At 37.4% G+C, this 22,824-nt stretch overlaps 5 protein-coding genes across 6 annotated transcripts in view; 2 read left to right on the top strand and 3 right to left on the bottom strand.

Moving 5' to 3' along the window:
* The window catches only part of LOC104818624 (uncharacterized protein At1g04910-like), a 4,005-nt gene extending 994 nt beyond the window's left edge, over window positions 1-3,011 (top strand). The window contains exons 2-10 of the mRNA XM_010548271.2: window positions 428-522; window positions 611-710; window positions 785-846; window positions 949-1,037; window positions 1,170-1,290; window positions 1,387-1,530; window positions 1,627-1,964; window positions 2,319-2,559; window positions 2,650-3,011. Coding sequence (XP_010546573.1) covers window positions 428-522; window positions 611-710; window positions 785-846; window positions 949-1,037; window positions 1,170-1,290; window positions 1,387-1,530; window positions 1,627-1,964; window positions 2,319-2,559; window positions 2,650-2,955 — 1,496 coding nt within the window. The 3' untranslated portion in view covers window positions 2,956-3,011. The remainder of the gene's footprint in view (window positions 1-427; window positions 523-610; window positions 711-784; window positions 847-948; window positions 1,038-1,169; window positions 1,291-1,386; window positions 1,531-1,626; window positions 1,965-2,318; window positions 2,560-2,649) is intronic.
* On the bottom strand, window positions 2,985-5,723 carry LOC104818627 (chromatin remodeling protein EBS-like). 2 transcript variants are annotated; one of them, XM_010548285.2, is made up of 5 exons: window positions 5,404-5,714; window positions 4,796-5,138; window positions 4,645-4,713; window positions 3,979-4,129; window positions 2,985-3,327 (listed from the first exon to the last, which is right to left on the bottom strand). In XM_010548285.2, the coding sequence occupies exons 1-5, from the start codon at window positions 5,504-5,506 to the stop codon at window positions 3,301-3,303; spliced, it is 693 nt and encodes a 230-aa protein (XP_010546587.1). In that variant the 5' UTR covers window positions 5,507-5,714; the 3' UTR covers window positions 2,985-3,300. The 2 variants fall into 2 exon arrangements, with proteins under 2 accessions (XP_010546587.1, XP_010546594.1); XM_010548292.2 differs by lacking the exon at window positions 2,985-3,327 and having other exon boundaries at window positions 4,009-4,155; window positions 5,404-5,723.
* A 953-nt stretch (window positions 5,724-6,676) lies between these two features.
* LOC104825275 (homeobox protein SHOOT MERISTEMLESS-like) lies at window positions 6,677-9,957 on the bottom strand (the record flags this gene model as incomplete). The annotated part of the gene is made up of 4 exons (XM_010557575.1): window positions 6,677-7,117; window positions 7,701-7,930; window positions 8,896-9,145; window positions 9,649-9,957. Coding segments are annotated over 4 exons (996 nt in total), but the record flags the coding sequence as incomplete, so codon positions are not given.
* Window positions 9,958-16,253: 6,296 nt separating this feature from the next.
* LOC104818616 (pyrophosphate--fructose 6-phosphate 1-phosphotransferase subunit beta 1-like) lies at window positions 16,254-20,322 on the bottom strand. Its single transcript, XM_010548260.2, has 16 exons — window positions 20,059-20,322; window positions 19,604-19,759; window positions 19,381-19,502; window positions 19,098-19,151; window positions 18,899-19,005; window positions 18,663-18,768; window positions 18,358-18,421; window positions 18,162-18,250; window positions 17,888-18,019; window positions 17,586-17,756; window positions 17,379-17,494; window positions 17,182-17,293; window positions 17,001-17,085; window positions 16,767-16,811; window positions 16,595-16,663; window positions 16,254-16,505 (listed from the first exon to the last, which is right to left on the bottom strand). The coding sequence occupies exons 1-16, from the start codon at window positions 20,252-20,254 to the stop codon at window positions 16,432-16,434; spliced, it is 1,698 nt and encodes a 565-aa protein (XP_010546562.1). The 5' UTR covers window positions 20,255-20,322; the 3' UTR covers window positions 16,254-16,431.
* A 677-nt stretch (window positions 20,323-20,999) lies between these two features.
* On the top strand, window positions 21,000-22,272 carry LOC104818608. Its single transcript, XM_010548246.2, has one exon. It carries the CDS (start codon window positions 21,376-21,378, stop codon window positions 21,964-21,966), a length of 591 nt encoding a protein of 196 aa, XP_010546548.1. The 5' UTR covers window positions 21,000-21,375; the 3' UTR covers window positions 21,967-22,272.
* Window positions 22,273-22,824: the final 552 nt, after the last annotated feature.

Here is a 22,824-nt window from a genome sequence, read left to right as displayed (position 1 = left end):
TTCAGCAGGTACCAAAAAAAATCTGAACTTTTTCTCAAACTTACTGCCTATAGACTGTAACTGTGTCTGGCTGAAAGAATCATTGAACCTGTTAACTAAAGATCCAAATGTAAATGCTTCAGTTGGGATTGTGTTTTGTTTTTGTTTTTTGGTCTGCAGTAGAATAGCTAACTTTCCATTTCTGATCTATTTTGTAATGGTTGCTTGTCATCTATTTATTACAAACTGGGTCTTGATCTGAATTCAAACTTGATAGCCTTTAATCCAAATCTAGTTGGTAAAGTTATACCGTTTTTGGACATTCTAGGAATTGCCCGAGAGCAAAACAAAGTCTGGTTACTTTGAACTTCATCGAACTAGTTGAGATACTTCTTCTGCATGGGTGGATGTTGAATTCTATCAGCCTAAACTTGTTTCTGTGTGCGGTAGAGCGGCGAGCACAAAAGGTCGGGGAAACTGAAGAGGAAATACGATGGAACCTACGGAAGAATGTTGGCTTTGGCTGCTCATGCTTTGGCCGAGGTACTGGTCGGTCCTTCTTTGTCTTGTACCATTCATCTGCAAGTCGTAAGATCACATGTTTCTGTGTCGGTATTATTGTATTTGGTAGGGCCAGAATAAACTTGAGCCAAAAGAATTATGGCGAGAGCCGAAAGAACAAGCCACTGCTTGGAAGCCATGCTCTGATCAACGGTCTTGGGCACCTGATGGTCTCTCTCTCTCTCTCTGGAGCTGTTTCGGATGGTATATGTTCTGATTCGGTGTTTCTTTCTGTGGTTCTTAGATGGGAAAAACGGGTATATAATGGTAACTGCGAATGGAGGGATCACTCAACAAAGAGTAGCTGTAAGACAAAATTGCTATGATGTTTCCTCCTTATTCTTGTAACTATATACAATGCCCGGAATTCCCTATTGCCTAAATGTCATGTTTCACCGGGGAAAACAGGTATGCAACATCGTTGTCGTCGCCCGGTTACTTAATGCAACCCTTGTCATTCCCAAGTTTATGTTCAGTGATGTCTGGACAGATGCAAGGTAATTTTTTTCTTTTTTGAGATGCCCTTCCCTTTCTCTCTCACATATATATGCTTTAAAGAGTTGCATCTATGGATAACATTTATTTTTTTTAAGAATCTGTAAACAATTTTACACTCTTAATATTCATAGCCAGTTTGGAGATATATATCAAGAGGAACACTTTCTTAAGTACCTTTCTCCCGATATCCGCATAGTAAAGGAACTACCAAAGGAGCTCCGTTCATTAGATCTCGAAGCTATCGGCAGCGTTGTGAGTTTCTTTCTTCGCATAATTTCTTCCAGTCCTAAATGCTTACGCTTTCCTCATGTCTATTTATTTTCGTATCCTTTTTTTTTATATCTAAAGGTAACGGATGCAGATATCATGAAAGAGGCCAAGCCGAGTTTTTATCTGAAACACATACTCCCTCTTCTTCTCAAGAACAGAGTTGTCCATTTCGTTGGATTCAGTAATCGCTTAGCCTTTGACCCGATACCGTTCGAGTTACAGGTACATCTCTTGTCAGAATCTTCCATCTCTTGTTCTTGTTTCTTGTTCTGTTTCTTTGTGTTGTGGTTTCCTAACAATGGCACCTTTCCGTCTTAGAGGCTTAGATGCCGATGCAATTTTCATGCACTGAATTTCGTGCCTAAGATACAAGAAACGGGTGCATCGATAGTAAGGAGATTACGTGACAACGGATCCTACCTCGCGCCGGTAGACCCTTACCTTGTCGGTCCGAAATATGCTTCCTCGATTTTGGACAAGAAGTCGGGTCCTGCCCGAAAGGCTTCTAAATACCTTGCTCTCCATTTGAGGTTTGAAATCGACATGGTGGCTCATTCTCTCTGTTACTTTGGCGGTGGCGAAACAGAGCAGAAAGAGTTGGAAGCTTACCGCGAGAAACACTTCCCGTCTTTGGCTGCTTTATCAAAGACGAAGAAGTCCGTTATCTATCTTCCCTTTCGTTCTCCATTGCTTGTTGCTTATTACTTTTTTATTAGGGTGACCGATTCGGGTTTCACACTTCGATTTAGTTATTTCAGTTTTAGAAAAACTATAACCGAATTCGATTCGGTTTCGGGTTGAAGAAAGTAATATTTTTTTCAAAGAATTTTTTGGGTTTTTTGTTATTTTTTTATTCGGTTTAGGTTTGTTTTCTTCGGTTTTAGAACAATCATAACCATTTAGTTTTTATATCAGATTTAGTTCGTTTGTGATTATGTGTTAAGGTTCGGATCGGTTCACTTATTCAGTTTACGGTGCTTTGTCGGAATGACAATGCCTTCTTTTTTCAGATTGCCTTCTCCTGAAGAGTTGAGGTCAGAAGGGCTTTGCCCGTTAACACCGGAAGAAGCGGTCCTCGAGCTTGCTGCCCTCGGGTTCAACCGCAAGACTCGTGTTTTCATCGCAGGGGCAAACATATACGGAGGGGCGAAACGGATACCCGCTTTAACGAGCTTGTACCCTAACCTGGTCACCAAAGAGAATCTACTCTCCCCGAGCGAACTCGAACCCTTCATCAACTCCACATCTCAGGTAAAAAAAAAAACGATACGTAACACACTTTTCGAAAGGAATCTACCCGAGAGATCTGTACGCAAGTGATGGAATTCTACACATTTGTAGCTAGCGGCGCTGGATTTCATCGCATGTGCAGCAGCGGACGCGTTTGCGATGACAGACTCGGGGAGCCAGCTGTCGTCTCTCGTGTCGGGTTACCGAATATACTACGGGGGAGGAAGGATGCCGACTATCCGACCGAACAATAGGAGACTTTCGGACATATTCATGAAGAACAACACGATCGAGTGGAAAGTGTTGGAGCAAAGGGTGAGGAAAGCGATCAGGCAAACCAAACATGTCTTGGCCAGACCAAAGGGTCGAAGCGTTTACCGTTACCCGAGATGTAAAGAATGCATGTGCAACCGTTGATTCTCGTTTCTGTAAATTTTAACCATGATTAAACATTCGTTATCTGGTTAAAACCATCGGCAAAACCTGTTATTCACATCTACACATGATATTACTGAGTTTCCCCAATGACAAAACCAGAATCTTTTGGTTCTGTCAATAGAAGGAAGAAACATCATAGATCACAGACGATGACCGGTCTCTGTACAGAACACAAACAGCCATTTCCCCTTTTCCTCCTCTTTTTCGTTCTTCCAATGGGCAGAATCAAAATTCTACAGGTAATAGATGAAGAACGATCTGACTCGCATTACCCAACAACAAAACTTCCCTCTTCTTCTTCATCTTCCTCGGAAGAACGTTGCTCTATCTTTTCCGGCGTTTTGGCTCCACCTGAAATGCAGAAGCAAAAGGACTAAGAGCCGGCATGGGAGGATAGAAGATGGATCAAATATCACAAGTGTGTCACACGAACTATGTCCCATGATTTTGGAAAACCGGCTGAAATTTGATAGTTTTCCATCCTATGCACTAGGAATCGAGCATAAGTATATATATATAAGTATGAACGCTGTATCACTCCCTCGAAATACAATGCCTATGGTTTCAGATATTTGTAAAAAGAACAAGAAAGAACAAAAGAAGGAAAATAAGCACAGATGAACAATCAAGACAGCTCAAATTTCCATGCTTTATTTAGATGTAGAAGAAGAACCGCGCATACCATATCCATATCTTTTGAGAAAGTCTGATGCTTTATATTCGAAACTCAAAGATGCAGAAGCAGAATAAAGATTTCCCTTTCGGGTTTGTAATGACTCGGACCCTTTGCATGAGGTGAGATCCAAAGTCACTTCTATTCTATTTCTCAAATCTCTGAAAATCCACTAAATTCGGGGTTTAGTATTAAAAACAAATATTACTGTTCCGATTTTAAATCTCCGACAAATGACTACTTGAATTTCAGGCCTTGAACCGGCCAAGAAACAAATAAGACATAACTACAAATTTCTATAGCAATGTGGTCGTGGTCATGAATCTTACTTTGACATCATCTGTTGGTGATGACGCGAATCCGTTCTGTGATCTCTTGCCATATTCATCACCACCACCAGCGGCGTCACATTCAGAACACATAAAGTGATCCAACTTCTTGGCTTCCTCTATGGTCGTTCCAACACAGACCGGGTGATACCTACAAAGGGCAATACTAGTAGTAGGCTGCATAACCAGAATCAATACAAGTACAGCACAATTCAAGAGAAGATATTTCAACATTTTAGATTAACACTAGTTAAACATTGAACTTTTCTCGAGCCACCTTCTGAATGATTTGTGATCTGCCACAGAAGTAGCAATTCAGTTTTGTTATAAGAGCAACAATTGAAGATAATATTTGATATAAATGGATTTGGTTTGGTTTGGCTACAGCCTACAGCCTCTAGATAATGAGGAACTACTTTCCTTTCAAATAACCCATAACAAGAGACTATAATCTATCATTAAAAGAGCATAAATAAGCTTAAGGTTGTCAATGTTTGGACACTTTGTTAATGACTTCTAAGCCAAACAACCTTCATCACAGATTTCCATTTGCTCTTCCACGCTCTTGAAAAGGTACATTGTCAATCTTATAAGTTTTCTTCGGTGATAACTAGCTCGTTGTCAAAGCAAAACTACTGCAAAAAGTAAAAATAGCAGAGCCATTACCAGTCCTTGCAACCCTCGCATTGCACCATGAGGTCATCTGGATTGTACGGCATCTCGCATTTACAGTACCTTTTAAAACACAATCAAGTATAAGAACCAGAAACTCGTTAAGGAAATCCACATTGAATCACCGATTCATAAAGATACTCACACGGCAACTCGGTCTGGAGTAAAAGCACCGGTGGCAGCCTTATACTCGAACCTACAATAGTAATCCTCAGCCCCAACATTCTCGAGCTTTGTATAGTTCTTGAATGTGTGAACAATGCATTTCCCTTCAATGGTATGGGCACTTTGCACATCACAGTGATCCGACAAGAACAATTCCTTGGCTCCATGGAACTGTCTCCGACCTCCTAGAGATTCCTCCGGCCGATAATACCATCTTACATGAACCTTAACATTTTTACGAGCATCAGATTCGATTTTCTCAACACGGGCCACGTATGGAGGCTTACCAGCGTCTGATGGACGCATCAGAACGCAATCCCCAGCTGCGAAAATCGATCAAGATGCATTTTTGAGAAAACCCAAGAGAAAAAACTGTCCTTTTCCATGAATAAACCACCAGAAAAACTGAAAGTTATTGCCTTTGATCAAATTTCCGATCTTCCGGAACTATGGAAATCCAGCGACACTGATAAACCCTAATCCCAATTAAACGCGGGCATTGCGAGCCCAAAATGAAAAACCCAACACATTCCAGTCACCAAACATCTCGAAATTCATCGATACAACAAAGTATTGCAAATTTACTACCTCGTACGACTTTGTTGGTGCCTCTAATGATGTAAGAATCGAGCTCCTTCCTCCCTGGTCCGCTCTTGGAGCTAGTACTGACCCCAGGTCTTGTTTTAGCCATCGAAGCTCTTAGGGTTTTGGAATTTCCCAAAAATGTAAGCTTTATTTATATGAAGATTGGAAGCTCCGATTCTCCGACAAGACGGATAAAACAACAGAAAGAAACGCCCTAAGAAGTCATGGTCTGAAGGAGGAGAAGTCTAGCGAATCTCTGTGAGGTATTGAAACAGAGTTAATGATTTTATTTAGAGTCATCCCTGTGGGAGAACAAGATTGATTAATTTAATTATTGGGATGTATCATCTTAATCAGGTTTATTTAATTTGGTAGTCCTTTTTTCTGGGATTATTAAACGTTTAAGTATGCTTAGATTTGATCTTGGGGGTTGTTTATCTCAGACGAATCAGAATCTTCCACGTGTCAACTTGTCGTGTGGCCTAATTGCGGTTCCACGTTGGCCCAATAAAAGGGTATTATTAACTCATTCTGAAATTATTTCTGGGTTTTCAAAATTTTATTCGTACGTTTAGGTTATTAATAAGTTTTTTTTTTGGTATAATGTGAAAAAAAGTTTTTTTTTGTTTTGTAGATTCTATATTTAACTTTTATATTAATTTTATGTTCGGTTTCTATATTTAAATTTGATTCTTATGAAGATACTTTTCTTCTAAGAAATTGTTTTATTTCATTTTTATTATTTTAAATGTAATTAGAAAAAACGAAAATGACCAGCTGAGGAATAAATCCAAAAAGAAAATGGACACCCGACATTGAATTGATATTTACCTAATAATTTGCCAAAAATATGGCTATTTAATTGATATAAGATGTACGATCAATTCCTCTTTAGTGACATAAGCACCAAAATTACGACACTTAAAAAGAATCATAAAATAATTTATTATAATTTCAATAATAAACATGATCTTAATTATCTATGTTTTTATTATCATAAACTAAAACGAAATTTCTTCATGTTTTCTCCATTCCATTGATGTTTTCGTTTCATATGAAACTCCAAAACGAGTCATCATGAGTAAAAAAAATACTTCTCGAAATTACCACTTTGTGAATCTGTGATTAGTGAGTTTCAATCTTGGTAACATGATTTAAAATATTTACGTACCAGTAAAAACAAGCCGTAAATTTTGTACAGTCGTGTAACTGTTAAGGGGTGAGTTTATGTGTATATATAACAAATTAATCTCACGCATAACACTGGCACAGAACGTACATAACTTCGTCCCTCGGGTCATATAATAATTCAATATTATAACTGTAACAAAGCCACAAACTCTCCGAGCCACCCTCGGTTAATCAAACCCAAAACACTTGGAAAACCAATTTAGTAACAACTTGGCATTTTCAATCATAAATATGATTTTTAAAGTATACATATAAAGGACATATAGATAAAAAGCTGATGATGATGATGATGATGATGATGATGGCGATGATGATGGGATCAGAGCATGGAGGGAGGGATGTCCATGGGGAAAGGGTTTCCCAAGACGTTGTCCATGTAGTAGTGATGTGAATGAGATGCATCCATGACCACGAACTGCATGTCCTCTGACGGCTTCCAATGGCGTTTCCTCTGGTTTATGAACCAATTGTTTATCTGCTTCTGGTCCAAACCCGTCGACTCGGCCAGTGCCAGCTTCTGCTGCTCCTGCCATACCAAACACCAGCTCCGGGTTAGGCTTTTTGCAATACATACATATACACACAGACACCCCGTATATGTCTCAACAATAACACTTGCAATGCGATGGAAAATCGAAATACGAGGGATGCCCGTTTTTGAACCCTAGGAAAGTCATTTTCTACAACAAATCATGATTGAATTAGCTGACCTTATAAGCTGACCTAGATGACAAATTTAAGATGGACTATATGCACTCGAGCAGGACATAAGAGCTGAAGTTCTTTGTCATCTTAAACTAATCAATATATATATACATATATACATAGATTAACCATGTCTATGTGATTTATTGATAGATCTATGAATAATGTTAAAAAGCCAATGAACCGATGATGAATGTACAATGCGTGGGATTGCGAAAGCAAAAAAAAAAAACGAGACCCAAAATTCTTACCTTGACCCAACATTTGGCTAGTTTCAATTCCATCCATATTATACAAGAGCATGCTACATACATACATACATAAATATACATAAGCTATATGTGATGATGGCATGGGAGCATGAATGCATGGGGTAGACCATGAGGTTGAAAGTAAAAGGTTACCGAAGGGTAAGGCCATTTGTAGTGTCGGTTCCACCAATCGAGCAACTGTTGGCGAGCTTCTCGGGGGAGTTTCCCTTTCTTCCTCTTCTTCATGAACTCTTGCTTAAGGCTTCCTAAGTAACCACTGTACTTTCTCAAGAGCTGACCCTTCAGCTCCCTATCCTCAGCCTGCGCGTCTATGAAATCGTTATTCATGTCCACCTCCTCTTCAGCACTTCCCTCACCACAACCTGTTCAATGAAACATTACTTATATATGTTGACATCTTGCAATTACAAACATGCCTTAGAGTTCTTGAACTGATTTTAAGACACGGGTCATTCTAGTGACCATCTCATCATGCTGTTGCATATGTGCAAGTACCATACATTATATATTGTACATGAGTAATATATGCATGTAGATATGATCTTCACCGACCAGTAAGCGAACCATATATGGAAGAAATTAATCTAAATTTACGGCATCGGGAGAACAAAAAGATGCGAAATAACATATGAGACTTGAAGCACTTCAAATACCAGCGTGTGTCAAATCAAGAAATTGAATGAAGGGGGAGAGTTAACATTGAATTAGCATTTTAAGACGAAAGAATGCGAGCATGGCATGTAGACATGTGCATTCCTACATGCATACATATAATCCTACATATACATGCATACAAATATATTTTTTACGTATGCGCCTGAGCATGGATACAATGAAACAAATCAGCGGAAGAGATTCGCAAACCCCCGGGCCAGAAGATATTGAGCACAGATAGAGCTAGAAGAAACCCAAAATAAAAATTTAAAAAAAAAAGAACAAGAAAATAAAGGAATCAAACAAAGAAACTCGATAGACACCTATACGTACATTCGTATATATATGTTTGCATACGTAACCCTAGATATGTAGATGAACAAGCTCAGAGGCGTAGCTGAGCCCAACCCTAGAATTCATAGATCAAAGGCAAACATGTTCATTATTCATTTCCTCACGAAAAATTGGGAAAAAAGGATAAACTTTTTCAAAACCCACAAGAAAAAAAAAACCTCGACTTTTCAGATGAATCTACGTTGATTAACGTCACTGGAAACTCGGAAACCCAAAAAAAATGCATGGGCTTGATCATCATTCTCACTTCTCAATGCACAGAACAACACATATAGCACCAAAAGAAAAACCTTTCTTCAAGGAGAGAGAGAGAGAGAACCAGAGAGAGACGAAGAAGAGGAGAGAGAGAGAGATTTGAATTGGCACTCGACGCGTTGGAGGAAAAGCATGGCTTCCTTGAAGGGTTTAGAAAGTTCTTGTTCGTATTTAATGAGCATCTCGCAATAGGCCTCCATGAACTGATCAAGCGCCGGATCTTCGCCTAAGCAACCTGTGGGGCCCATCGTCGCCGCCGCCGCCGCGGCGCACGCCTCCTCCAGCCTCGCCGCCGCCGCCGGCGGAGCTCCCACCTTTTTAAGATATCCATGGGGAAAGATCGTCAATTTCTTCTCATATATGTACACAGAGAGACACAAGGAAACAATGATCTTGGAAGGTCAAACTAAATGTCCTTATCTTCGTGTCCACATACAATAATACAAGACTGATCTCTTGGAAAAAGGGTTCTACGCTCCAAACTCTCATGTGAAAGAGAATTTGTTTCCCTTTTTTTTTTAATCTTCCTAAATCAAGAAACTAATAAACAAGACAGATCATTTGAACACGACCTCGAAGCCAAATCAGAAACGAAAAGAATGGGTCTTTTTCAAGAAAATAAAAAAAGGTAAATCTTTTATTGCAAGGGTTTTCAGCATCTCCTTTGATTGGCTTAAAATTTTCGAGAAATTTAAACGAAGAGCACTTCTTTCTCGAGATCTTTTATATAAGCAATTGTTTTGCAAGATCTTGCTTCCTTTCTTGAATTCCCTCACTTTCTTGTCAAGGTTTTTTTTTTTGTATGAATTCTCCTCACCTTCTGACAATTAACATAAGCAGCCAAGAGGCGATGATAGTGAGGATGAGCCATGATCTTGGCCTTGACAGAAGCAGAAGATGAAGACGAAGAACAAGGGTTGATTCCTCCTCCAGCGGCGTCGTTTTGATGGATCTCCATGAGGGAAGCGAAAGAGAGAGAAGAACAAGGAGGCAGGCTCACTTTCTTAGTGTTATTTTTTATGTTCTTGTAAATATTATGCTCTATGTTTTGGGGGCCACACTGTTTGTGGAGGAAGAGGTGGTGATTGAAGAAAGGCACCCCTTTGGTCTTTGGTGTGACTGATATGTATATTAGATACCGTATTCATGATGGCCATGATGATGATTATGGTCATGTGATGATGTCATGATGGACATCATCATCATGGTCATATACATGACACATCGGACCATTACCATTATCCCCAACAAAAGCCATCAGACAAGAAATGCTGTTGGAACCACTCCACCAGTCTCTCTCTCTCTCTCTATAATATTTACCTCGGTGTTGTTATATAAACGCTAGTATGCCAATATTAATGAAGCATTTAATTATCGCTTTTGACGTAAATAAAATACAAAACAAATCTTGGGGAACCCTAAAGATATATATACACACACACTCTATTTCTATATGTATATGTATATGTATGATCATATAATTACTTGCATTACATTAAAGTGGTCTCCCGGGATTTATGCCACAACAATCAGGCCCCTTCCCTTTTTCACAGGGAAATCCTAAATAGTGAGTTATGGGAGAGAGGGAAACAGCAGAAGAAGCCAGAAAAATAAAATAAAATTGTTAGAAAAAAATTAAAAAGTAGAAAGAAAAAAAAGAGAAAAAACATACAGAGCCAGTGATTGTGTGATCTGTGAGTTCTTAACTCTTCTAAAGTCTCTGGTGTTTCATTTCTGTCTTTTTTGGACATGGGGGTTTGTGTTCTTCCTTGTGTGTCTTTCACCACATGCATTAAATCTTCCTTAATTAATTCCTCACTATTTCCCTTTCTGAATTCTGATCTTGTTTTGTTGCTACCCTGATTTCCACTTCTTGTTTTCTCTCGAATGATATGAAGATTTAGTCTTCGAGACGATTTCATATTCAGATGATATATATATATATACACCTTAATTATGACACCATAATTATCACATGTAAGCTCATTCATTTTGATAGTTGGTAAATAAACCTAATAATAATATTTTTGTGTAAAATATTATGTGAATGAACAACATACAAGCAACGAGGAAAAGTCCACTCCATCGATTAGGTTGTAGTCTACTATGATGTAATATTATTTTAGGATGCATTGAGACAATGCCCATGAGCCCATGACAACATCGATCTAGACCTTTGTCTATTCAAAAACTAAATTGAGAATTTAGAGTACATGGTATATATATATATATATATATATATATTATGTAATGGGCTTATTTATTTTTCTCTTTATGCCAAGACTGAGGAATTGTATATAAGCTTTTGTTCTTGCTTTTTAGGTTAAGGACAGCGATTTGTTCATATCAAAGGGAGAGGGAGAAAAAAAAAGGAAGAGGAAGTCTTCAAGGCAAAGTTTTGCTTTCCCCATGAAAGAAAAAACTTCTCTCCCTGTTTTTTCTTCTTTGCACTGCCACTGCCTTCACTGCGATTTCTGGCAAGGAAAAGATAACTGAGAAATCAATGAGAGAGAGAGAGAGAGAGATTACAAGGAAGCCATCAAATCACGTTGCCAAAAATCATTTATTTATTGATTCGGCCAATAAATGCATATGATATATAGTATATATATACATATATGTGTGGTTAAGGAATGTCCATTGAATGGGAGAGACAATGTTCATCGAATAGTAGTGATGCGCATATATATATACACACACGCGCGCGTATAGTGGTGGATAGAAATAAAAGTTTATATCGTGATATATATCTTTGCATTATAGATGCTCCATGAGCATGAATATAATATAATTTAAATTGTTGTATGTTTGCTTATTTATTATATTTGACGACTATCATAATTTGCCTCGAGAAAAGGACAAAAATACGAAAAGGAGAAAGAGATTGTGCATAAAAGAATGAAAAGACATCATTACTCAAAAGTAATTTTGGATTTATGCGTAACCTTCATCTGTGATTTAGGGTTTTTATAGATGAACAGTCTAAGATTATTCACCTCTTGGTATGGTTGTTACGAGACTTCTAAAATTTGATAGTAATTAATTGGATTTTAGAATAAATATTTTTGTTATTAACTAAAAATAGAATTTGAGTTCTTTTAAACAAAAAAAAATAGAATCGAAAATAAACAACAATAAAATATACCCAAATTAAATTAGAAGTAATAAATTGTTTATATTAAGAGATAAGGAAAAAATTCAAGAAGATTACATAATATTATGTAATATTTAGATTTGATATCATTTCTATATTTTAGATATTTATATTAACTAAATAAAATATTAATATTATATAATTTTATTTTTTACCTATAAATATTATAATGTTATATGTTGAATAATTAGATCTTTTCTAAATCCGGTTTTTAATCTTTTCGATTGTAAAACTCTAATCGTCGATTTGTGTATTTGTGTCATATTTTTTTTCCTTTTTTCGGCTTTAGCCGCGTGCATTTGCGCAATTTATTTTCTTTTTCCACAATAACCACTAAACCATCGCGCATTTTGCACCGCCGACATTGTTATCGTATTACACCATAATACCGTGTATTTGTATCGCAACATTTTTTTGTCTTCAATCTTCTTAGTATCTCTTAATAGTTTATAGCTTAATTAGTTATGTTTACTTGAACATGGCCATTTTTATTGAGGAAAAAAAAGATGTTTCTTAATTAAATTGCCATATCTTATGATTATGGCATACTGATTAATCCATTATAGCATATATTATACATGTAGATATGAATATAGATGTGTTAAAATCAATCGCTTATTTTGATTAGGAACTGTTATATCCTAATTTCTGTTTAATCCACCACATTTCGTCGTATCAGTTACTGCTAGGATATCAATTTAGTCACGGCGCAAAACATTTTTTTAAAATAAATTGTTTTTCAACTTTAAAATTAACCAATAACAACATCTTTAATACGAAGATGAAGGGTTCTTGGACAAGCTTTGTGCAGTGGAACTTGAATGTTCACATAGACATTATCTGACAAGTACAAAAATAGTTCAAGCCAGAGCACCTAATCAGCAATTATTAAAAAGCTGGTTATTACAACTAAAGACCCTACAACTCAACAGTAGGGCTAATTTCATGTATTCCCATGGAAAAATAGCTCCAATTAAAGCAGAAAAATATATATATTTTTCCTTTTATCCAATCGAGAATCTGATTCTTTTTTTATTATCTAAATGCCCAACACATAAAACTAATATCCAACACTAAAACTCTAACGCAAGAAACACAAGCTTTTATGACAAATGTAAACAACTCGAGATTATTATAAAACAGTGCTTGCGTTCAATATAGATCAAGACTTCTATCTAACCTGTATTTACTTACATATACATATATATATACACATGCATATATATATATATATGGATGTATATATGCAGGACAGTAACCTTTTTTATAGGACTAAAACCAAAAAAAAACTTTTTTTTTATAGGAAGTATACAATGCCGTGATGCCCATGATGGAAAGAACGTGTTGATGGGGATTTATGTGCGATCATTATAATAAGGACAATTTTTCACAAGAGAACATTGCTGTCTACTTATGAAATGCTTCGCTTCAAATCTTTTATTGAATATCAAAATGATTCGGTTATTACACTAACCTCTCTGACAGTTTCTTCACCTGGCATTTCAAAGATCCATTCCTGCAAAGAAATAATATTTCCAATTACAAGATTGAAGGAATAGTTCTATGCGTGACATCATTTTTGGTTATATATATATATTACATGTTCAGGACCGTCTCATTGTTGACAGAAGCTCCGGGCAAATACTATATATCTATATATCTATATATTTTTTTATTTTTTTAATCAATTTTAATATATATATATACATATTGAGATTTCTTAAAATTTTATATTTTTTGTCCCGAGTCATATCATTCCTACTCCCAAAGCCCTCCTTACGATTATCAGTATGAAGAACGTCGCTATGGAAAACAACCGTTAGGACTCAACAGCAAGTCTGCTTCAGAAAGAAACCTTCATTCTAAAGCCTCTAGTTTTGCATTCAGCCCCGGAAGCTTTCGTGATCATATGTTTGAAGACCAGTTTGCAAATGAGGGCTCTGCTCCAAGGGCTTCAGATTTCTCCCTTTCTAGCGGAGGAGATCCTTTCAGGTCTGAAATAGGGTCTCCAAATTCCCTGAAGGAATTTGGATTTAGCAGTCCGAGGTTTGAACATTCCAATGTTCCTTCAAGTGAAAATCTTCAGCGCACTGCAACCCTATTTCCAGATGGGCAACATCAGGTACTGTGCTTTTTTTTAAAAATATATATTTTTTCAATCATAAAATAGAAAACTAATTTTATAATTATTTTTTATGATAACATTGTAAAAAAATTAAAAAATTTATGACTCAATTTTTAAAAATTAAAAATAACATAATTTTTTTTAAAAAATGAGACCCCCAAAAATTAGGGTTCCTGTTCAAATACACCACTAGCACGCTCCGTATATGTTCTAATAAAAATGTAGAGGAATCAAATGATAAAGCAGATAAAAAAAATATTTATCCATAATTATATGTGTTCTAATAAAATATAGGGAAATCAAATTATCTGCAAAATAAAAGTTAGCAAAACATTTTATTACGTGGCCAACGTTGAAAGGACATGTTTATGGTGCCACTTGAATTTGACTGGTGTCGAAAGTTAATCTAATTCAAAAATCATTTCAAAATCTCGGCAACTTCCTATAACTTCTTTTTTGTTTTTATTTTTAAATCATGAAATCCAAAAGAACAGGGAGACAAATTTGTTGAAGACAGCTAGCTTGTCCATGGGTTGTGTTAGATACAAGTCACCGATTCTGTCTCTCTTCCCCTTTGATGCTATGTAATAATTCCTAAAATTTGTTTCCGTATTGACCGTTTTAGTTTTAATTGTAAAGGGTTACCAAATGTACGGTGATAATTTTATATATATTAAATAAAAGCATCATAATTTTATATATGATCATGGTAATGGTTCTTGAAAAAAATGATGATGATGTATATATATTCGCTATAGTAAAACCTTCGAATCTCAAATCATGGTAGGGTCATAGGGTTTCCTGTGAGAGATTCACCGTACCCGCAAAATCAAATCTCAATATCATGTGATATTTAATTAACATGTGTTTAATGGGCAATTAAATTAATATTTCTAGCAAAAAATTCAAAATAGAAAAAAAAAACCTCCATAACGCATTAGTAAGAGAGATTGTGGGTGAATATGTTAATTAAATTACATGATATATGTATTATATTAATCACGAAAGCTAATTGACTAGTCAAGTTTTAAAAGTTTATGAATTGACCAAATCAACTTTACATGTTGCTAATTATGAAAAGTGAATGCGTTGGACCTCAGTGATTACAAACTAAGCATGCGGCGTTTTTCTTTTCACTCGTAAAGAGTTAAATAACACTCGGTACTTTAAGAGTTAAATAACTAACTAACAGTCTAACACATGCATTTATTATTATTATCATCATCATCATCATCATCATCATCATCATCATAATATATATATATATATATATATATATAAATTATGCTTACCTAAACTCCTCACTAATGATTTCTTTGTATGTTCTTTCAGACTCTTCTACGTTGCCACATATTTCAAGATCCACCATTTATTTATTTTTAATTTGGCTTGAACAAAGTAGATGATAATTGGATTATCAGAAACAAAAATAATATCGTGTTGAGAGATTATCCACATTTAGAGGTGAATTTCGAGGCCTCGACTCTGAAACTGAAACATCTCCTCGTGGGTTAAGGTTAGATGGCAGATTAGGGTTAGGGTTTTACTCTGCCGAGTCTGCCGTATGGATAGTATACATACACATGCATGGTATCCATATGTGCATGTAACATTATATATAGATACATGTATACATGTATGTTTTATATGTTGAAAGGAGATAGAGAGAGAGTAAAGAAGAAAAGGGTGATGTTGTGAGAGACGTCACTGCAGGTTGAGATTCTGTGAGATAAACGACCTTTTACCCTCTCTCTCTCTCTCTCTCTCTCTCTCTCTCTCTCTCTCCCCACTTTACGTCATATCTCTCCACTGCTCAATTATTTCTTTTTTTATTCTCCCTTTTGTCCTCTCTGTAAAACAATCTAATATCTATATTAAATTGCTTACATTTACAGTGTTTGAATTTCTTTTTGCATATATTATAAATATTGTCCAACACCCATTTCCCACTTTACAATCATTACATCAAATCTGTTCATATTCTTATTTTTCTCCATATTGAATATTAATAATTACTTCAAATGAAAGACGACATTAGGGCATACATCTAAACTTGCCGCGGACACGCACCACCATCTTCTGCACACTTCTAATGCCATTATTATTATTATTATTATCATCTTTGACAATTTAGATATTTATCGGAAAAAAAAGGCTCAAGACTCCTGAATCCTGATATATTGATGTTTCTCAAGAATACAAGTAAACATAACAAAAGCCAAAACCAAACGGCGAAAATAACAAAGGCAGAGAATTATTTTTGCAGTGAAGCAATCCAATGGTGAGGAAAGGGCACATTTGTAGAAAAGGAAGGGTTTTTATTACTGAGCTCCGAGTTCGAGAAGAAGAGTGTGGTTGATGGCGTCTGAGCCAGGGCCCTTGAACTGTATCGGACCTGCATTCCAACCACATTTCACGGGTTAGGACCACCGCCGACTGGAGTCTCTCTCAAGGTTACTCATTGTGTCGTGTTTAAAAACGTACCGGGACTGATGTAACGATTCTTCAATGCCCATTCTTCCCGTTCCGCTGCGAATTTCTTGAACGGTGCACCTGCATGCGGGGTTCGATACGATTTTGCCATCTATTAGTCTTTTGCTCTTCGGGTTTTCATTGTATGATGCCTGAGATTTTAAAAGAGTATCAGCAAACTCACCTTGGAGTTCCACCATCGCTTTCTTGATCACGGGCTTGAACTTACCTACAATTCCAGGTTCAAAACCAACTCGGGTTTTTAGCATTAATATATCAAACCAAATACGATGTAAAACCCGAATGTCTGATTTTTCTAAAACTGATATCCCGAACCAGAAAATAACTAAACCGAAAACCAAAATGTCCACCCCGGATATACAAAGTAAGAGGGGGGTGGAGAAGGGTTAAGTCGTACCGTGCCTCCTCTCCACATCCATCAAGGCAGTAAGAGCAGTGCCACCGACGGTCCATTCCGCCACAGGAGCTGCCAAGTTCCCGACCTGTTCCCGTAGATTTATCGTTTGATTGTGTTTTCAACTAACTGAAGAGTCAAATTGCTCATAGCGTATAAAACGAGACGGGGATGGTATACAAACCGATGAAATTAAACCAGTTTTCCCACTGTGGAGGAGCGCTCCTGCTGCGTAACCAAGGGCATAGCAGTAGGTGGCATCGAAATTCGTAGGCAAACCGCACCTTCCTTCGTACCTGAAAAAATTCCCGTTTTTCCGAGTAATGGATCATTAATTTCTTCTTTGGAAGAATAACATAAATGCTAGGAAAGGAGAAGTACCCGAAGAAGTGGGATTGCCCCATGAATTGCCCTTTGTATGTACCCTTTTGCCTTCTCTTCTCTAATTCAGTTTCAACCATTTCAATAAGCATCTTCTCGGTCTCTATCTTCGCCACCTATTGACACAAAGGAGATGCAAAACGAGAGACTAAGTGTGAGTTATATTGAGGGAAAATGTTTATGATTGATGATTGATGATTGATTTACCTGGACATTTCCATGTGGATCTCTCTCGAGCATCAACTGTTCCTGAATCGTCTCAGGTAAAAACTCAAACAGCTTGAGGGATTGCTCGGTCAGTTTCTTCTTCCACAGTCCATTTTCATCAACAACCTCATGAGCTAGAATTTCATTCAATTCAGCAATCAGCTCCTGGACCTGAGAAGTTGCAAATAACAGAAACTGTCAGCTAACGGGGAAAACCACACGCACATGAAGACATGACCTACAGATGATTAGAGAAAAGTGCTGTGAATAAAATGATCTGGACGCAGTAGACTTTGACGCACCTCAGGAATAAAATCGATTAAACCTTCCGGAATCAATATGACACCATAATTGTAACCAAGTTCTGCACGTTTGCAGATGACATTTACAATGTAATCCGTAACATCTTTCAATGTCTGCTTCTGGGAGTAAACCTGCAAAAGAATATTTTCTCATCAAAGTTAAAATACATATAGACTATAAACACAACAATATGTGCCAAAAATTAAAGTCATCTTGTACAAAGTTTCAACTTTCATGCATATGTAACAAAAAATGCTATCCTGAGGAACATACCTCTTCTCCGATTACGGTAATGTTTGGGTGAGTTTGTAATGCGCATTCAAGTGTAATGTGAGAAGCAGCACGGCCCATAAGTCTAACGACTGCAAAAGCATAAAGTGAGACAAAATTGATGGCGCTGATCAGTAAAATAGAGAGAAAATAACTCAAGCAATTCAATTTCATGAGTTTCTGTAGCACAATCGCTTACAGTGATAGTATTTTCCTGTTGATCTCGCGTCAATCATTACATTTCCAATCATTTCGGAATATATCTGCATAAGCATGACAGAACATAAGTTTACTTCTTTTTTCTTCCATTCAAACATCCAAATGTCACTTGCACCATGCTAGTAGTAGAACATACAATAGCTTCTTGATGAAGAATAGAGCAGCATACGATTAATTTGCAAAATCACAAACTTTAGAGAATGAGTACATTGTTTCTCAGGAATGAGGACAATCAAAATCTCTTGGGACATACGGAAACTTCAAATCCCGAACCCCCTGACTAACCTTACAAGCTGTGTCAAATCCAAAACTTGTAGGAACCTCTTTGCTTTTCAAATCACCATCAATTGTCTTGGGGCACCCGATGACTCGGGTTTTCATGTTCTTACTCCTGAACAGAAGTATATAAATGAGATCAATCGGTGAAACATAAACGCAGGCAAGAAAATTTCCACAAGGATAGGAAAGTTTTTGCCACAAAAATGAATGAGCAGCTCAAAACCAATGACCGCCAGATTTACCTGAAGTTTTCAGCAAGGAGGCAAGCATTGGTGTTGGAGTCATCTCCGCCAATGACAACTAATCCATCCAAATCCAGCTTGTTAGCTGTTTCTTCGGCTTGCTTGAACTGCAAGTAGAACCACAATTTAATTAACCACTATCTCCTGATGAAATTCTGGAAACATGCACATAATCCTTGAGAAAATACAACAAAAAAACCTGTTCAGGGGTTTCAATCTTGTCTCTCCCACTGCATATCATGTCAAAACCACCCTGTCAATGCCAAAAAGGTGAGTCAACGACAAGAACCAAAACAAAGCATATCGCGATCAACATATGTTCTTTGCTCTATGTCCTTTGCTTGATGAAGATCATTAATCTGAAATGGTGATTTTCCTAATTGAATGAAGACAAAATATGACACTAACTTATAAAATCCAAATCAATGACAATGACAAGCTTGTCAGGAGGATTCATAAATAGTACACTAGTTATATTATACCTGGTTCCTGTAAGGATAGATATAGTCTGAAGTTAACTCAACATATTTGCATTTCATAATACCAGCCGGACCACCCCTGAATCCATACAATGTGCTCCCATTGGCACGGTCCTGCAAGTAATCTACCAACAGGAAACAAATCAAATCAAAATCAGTATCAGTTTCATGAAGAATGCCATGGAGAGGACCGTCAAGCACACAAGAGGGTGTTTTAGATCATTACCGAACAGTCCAGAAATGACATTGTGCCCGCCGGGTGCCTGACCTCCAGACAAAACAACACCTATCTTCAGTTTCTGACCTGACAAAGCATTCTGATCCGAAACCAGGGATACAGATGGTTGACCAAAAAGGCAAGGAAACAACTTCGCTATCTCATCTGCAAGCATAAACAAGTACGCAATAAATCCTCAAAACCCTCCATCGTCGACATCACACAGATCTATCAGATAATCCACTGAATTTGAAGACACATTGCCAATTTATCGAATCAATCCGTTAACTTACTACGTATAGGGACAATCCAAACTTATCAATGCATCTAGATTTGGTTCCAAAGCATCATTTTTCTCAGCAAACAAACAGGATCTAGAGTACTACCAGATCAGGCATGCAAAATACGCCAACAAATCAAACGAAAACCGTAGTCAGGTGGAGAAGTAGAACGACAACGCTGACCTGGATTTCCCGCGGCGGAGCTAGGTGGCCCATCGACGATTTTGAAAGGATCTCTGAGCACAGAAGGCAGAGGAAGCGCATGGTTGATGCGGCACGACTGAACCTCGCTATACACCGAGGCGCGACCAGTCGCTGGAGCGTTCGCCGGCGCTCCGGCGGCGAGATCACGGTTGACGACGGCAATAGCAGGAGCCATTCCTCGGTTTCTTCACTCTGTTCAAACCTAACTTCCCTCGTGCTGTCCGCGTCAGTGTTTCACCACTACAATGCCTAGAATGTGGTTGGTGAGTATAAATACGCTGTGAACCAAAGGGTATAAAGGTCACGACATTTAAAAAAAGGGTATTTTGGGGAATTGATAGATAAACGTCGACACTGTGTGTCGTTTTACGAGTAGGTGGGGGTGGTTCGCGCTCTGTTTGGTGATAATGGGCCAAAGCCCATTTTTGAAAGGCCTATTTGAATTTTATGGGCCCTTTGGCCTTCGACCTCAATATACACCACATTTATGTAAGAACGTTATGCATATTTTATTTAAAACGTAAAAACAAATTTAAAATAAGAAATGATGTTTAATTTAACATTAAAAGGAACGGTAAAATGACATCTGCGGGCGGTGGCAAACGTGAAGTCAATACGTCGTTGATGAGTGGTACCCTCTATCGTACCCTTTCTTTCAAATCCCATTTTTGTCATTTTCTCAATCTTATAACAAATAAAGCAAATCCAAATAATTATGTCAAAGACTTGTGTCCAAATAAAAGGGGAATTTTACTCAAATAACCCAGTTGGGTCGCACCTATTTCAGCGTAGAATTTTTTTTTTTTTTTTCAATTTTAACCCACTTTTCGGTTGAAAAAGTCCGAAATACCCTTTTCGTTTTATTTTTTGCGACTTTATTACGACTAAAATAAGACAGATGATTTTTTTGCCACCTTTTTTAGAATCAATTATAACTATATTTAGAATTAATTATGAAATCGTAATAACGAAGTTGTTTTCGAACGGATAAAAATCGTGTATTCATTAAGGATAATTTCGTCTTTTAAAAAAAAATGTTATGTTTTTTCTGGTGTACGCGTGAAATAGGTGCGATGAAAGTGGGTCATGTGAGTAAATTCCCAAATAAAAGATCGACATTAGGAATCCGAAACCAAGGTGCCTGCATTCACTACCTTCTGCAATCGGAGCTCTTTATCTCTTCCCGTTTCTCGTGTGCTTCAAGGATTTCATTGTCATAGTTCTGAAGGAGAAAATTTCCAAAGGAATTACCTTTTGTCGGTTTCCGGGTTTTTGGGTTTCTGGGTTCGGGTCGAGATGAGTCAACTCGGTGACTTGCTCAGGGAAACATCCGACAGAACAGGAAGTGGGAGAACTGTAATTCTGGGTTTGCTCGAAGACCGATCCGACGGCGGAGATCGAGCGAGTAGCAAGTGGAGAGCGCTGAAGCGACGGCTGAGATTGAGAGGCGTGAGCTGCTGTTGTGGTGTACCCTCTTGGAGTCTCCGACCGATTACAATCGCCGTGGAAGAAGACGACAACTACCGGGTCGTTGACTTTTCGGATCCAGATCCGGGTTCGGATTCGGGCTATTTGACACGTGGAATTTCGAACCTCGCGGAGGCTCTTGCGGCGGAGCGACAGGCGCTTGAGGAGAGCGTGACGGAGATGACGGCGGCGGCGAAGAAGGTGCCGTTGATGAGCCTGATGGCGGAATCGGACGGCTGTGATTCGACGTGGTTGGGGTGTGATCGGGTGTGCTGCGTGTGCATGGGAAGGGAGAAGGGCGCGGCATTGATCCCCTGCGGGCATACGTACTGTAGAGTATGTTCCCGAAAGATATGGTTGGACCGTGGCACGTGTCCGCTTTGCAACCGTCTGATCCTTGACGTTCTCGATCTTTACTGAAACACGGTGACTAGAACGTTGGATTGATGTGTATGTCGTCGGTCTTGATCAACGGTGGGGATGCACCCTTTGTTTATATATATATATATTAGAAAAAAGGGTGTAAGAAAGAAAGAAATAAAGAAAAAATGTAGATCTCAGTGTTAACATATAAAAAAAAAATCAGAACTATAACGATTCGGGTGCTAAATAATAAGCATATGATATTGTTCATGTGAGAGAAACAATGATTGTAATCTTTTTTGTGGACATATATAATTTGTTATATCCGATTAAATCAAAATATGTTAAAAGGCCCATATGCACGGGTTAAGGCCCATTTATATAACTATTGGGCTATTTATGGCCTGTATTATATCCGTATAGTAAATTCGCCCTAGCATTTAAAAAGCCTCTATGGAATAATAAAAAATATTAGTTTAAAAGTTGAAATCATATTATACATTACACAACGATGGTTTCAAAAGTCGTTTGAACATAAAAATTTTAAAATAAAAATATTAATCTTTAATAGCTTCCACATTTTTTGTACGAGACAATATGATTCACCACCGTTAATCATCATGGATTATAATTTTGATTCAATTAAATATGGTTCGTAAGTTCTAAGTAAACAAACATAGTAATTAGACACACAAACTGTCAGTCCAAATCCACTGATTTGTCTGTACATGCTAAAGAATCTCCAACTATAAGATATGATCTCTCCATCATCATTGATTTCTACAATTATTTCATGCATTTTGCCTTTAATGCTACACTTACTGGAGAGTTTACTATTAAAGAATTGATTTAGAATATAAAAACCCACTTCAGTTCGATATATAAAATTATATCCAAACCGAATTTTATCTAAAA

The sequence above is a fragment of the Tarenaya hassleriana genome, unplaced genomic scaffold, assembly GCF_000463585.1.
Source record: "Tarenaya hassleriana unplaced genomic scaffold, ASM46358v1 Cleome1, whole genome shotgun sequence".
In the NCBI taxonomy this organism is placed as follows: domain Eukaryota; kingdom Viridiplantae; phylum Streptophyta; class Magnoliopsida; order Brassicales; family Cleomaceae; genus Tarenaya; species Tarenaya hassleriana.
Note: the sequence above shows the minus strand (reverse complement) of the source record. Positions and strands in the feature narration are given on the sequence as shown.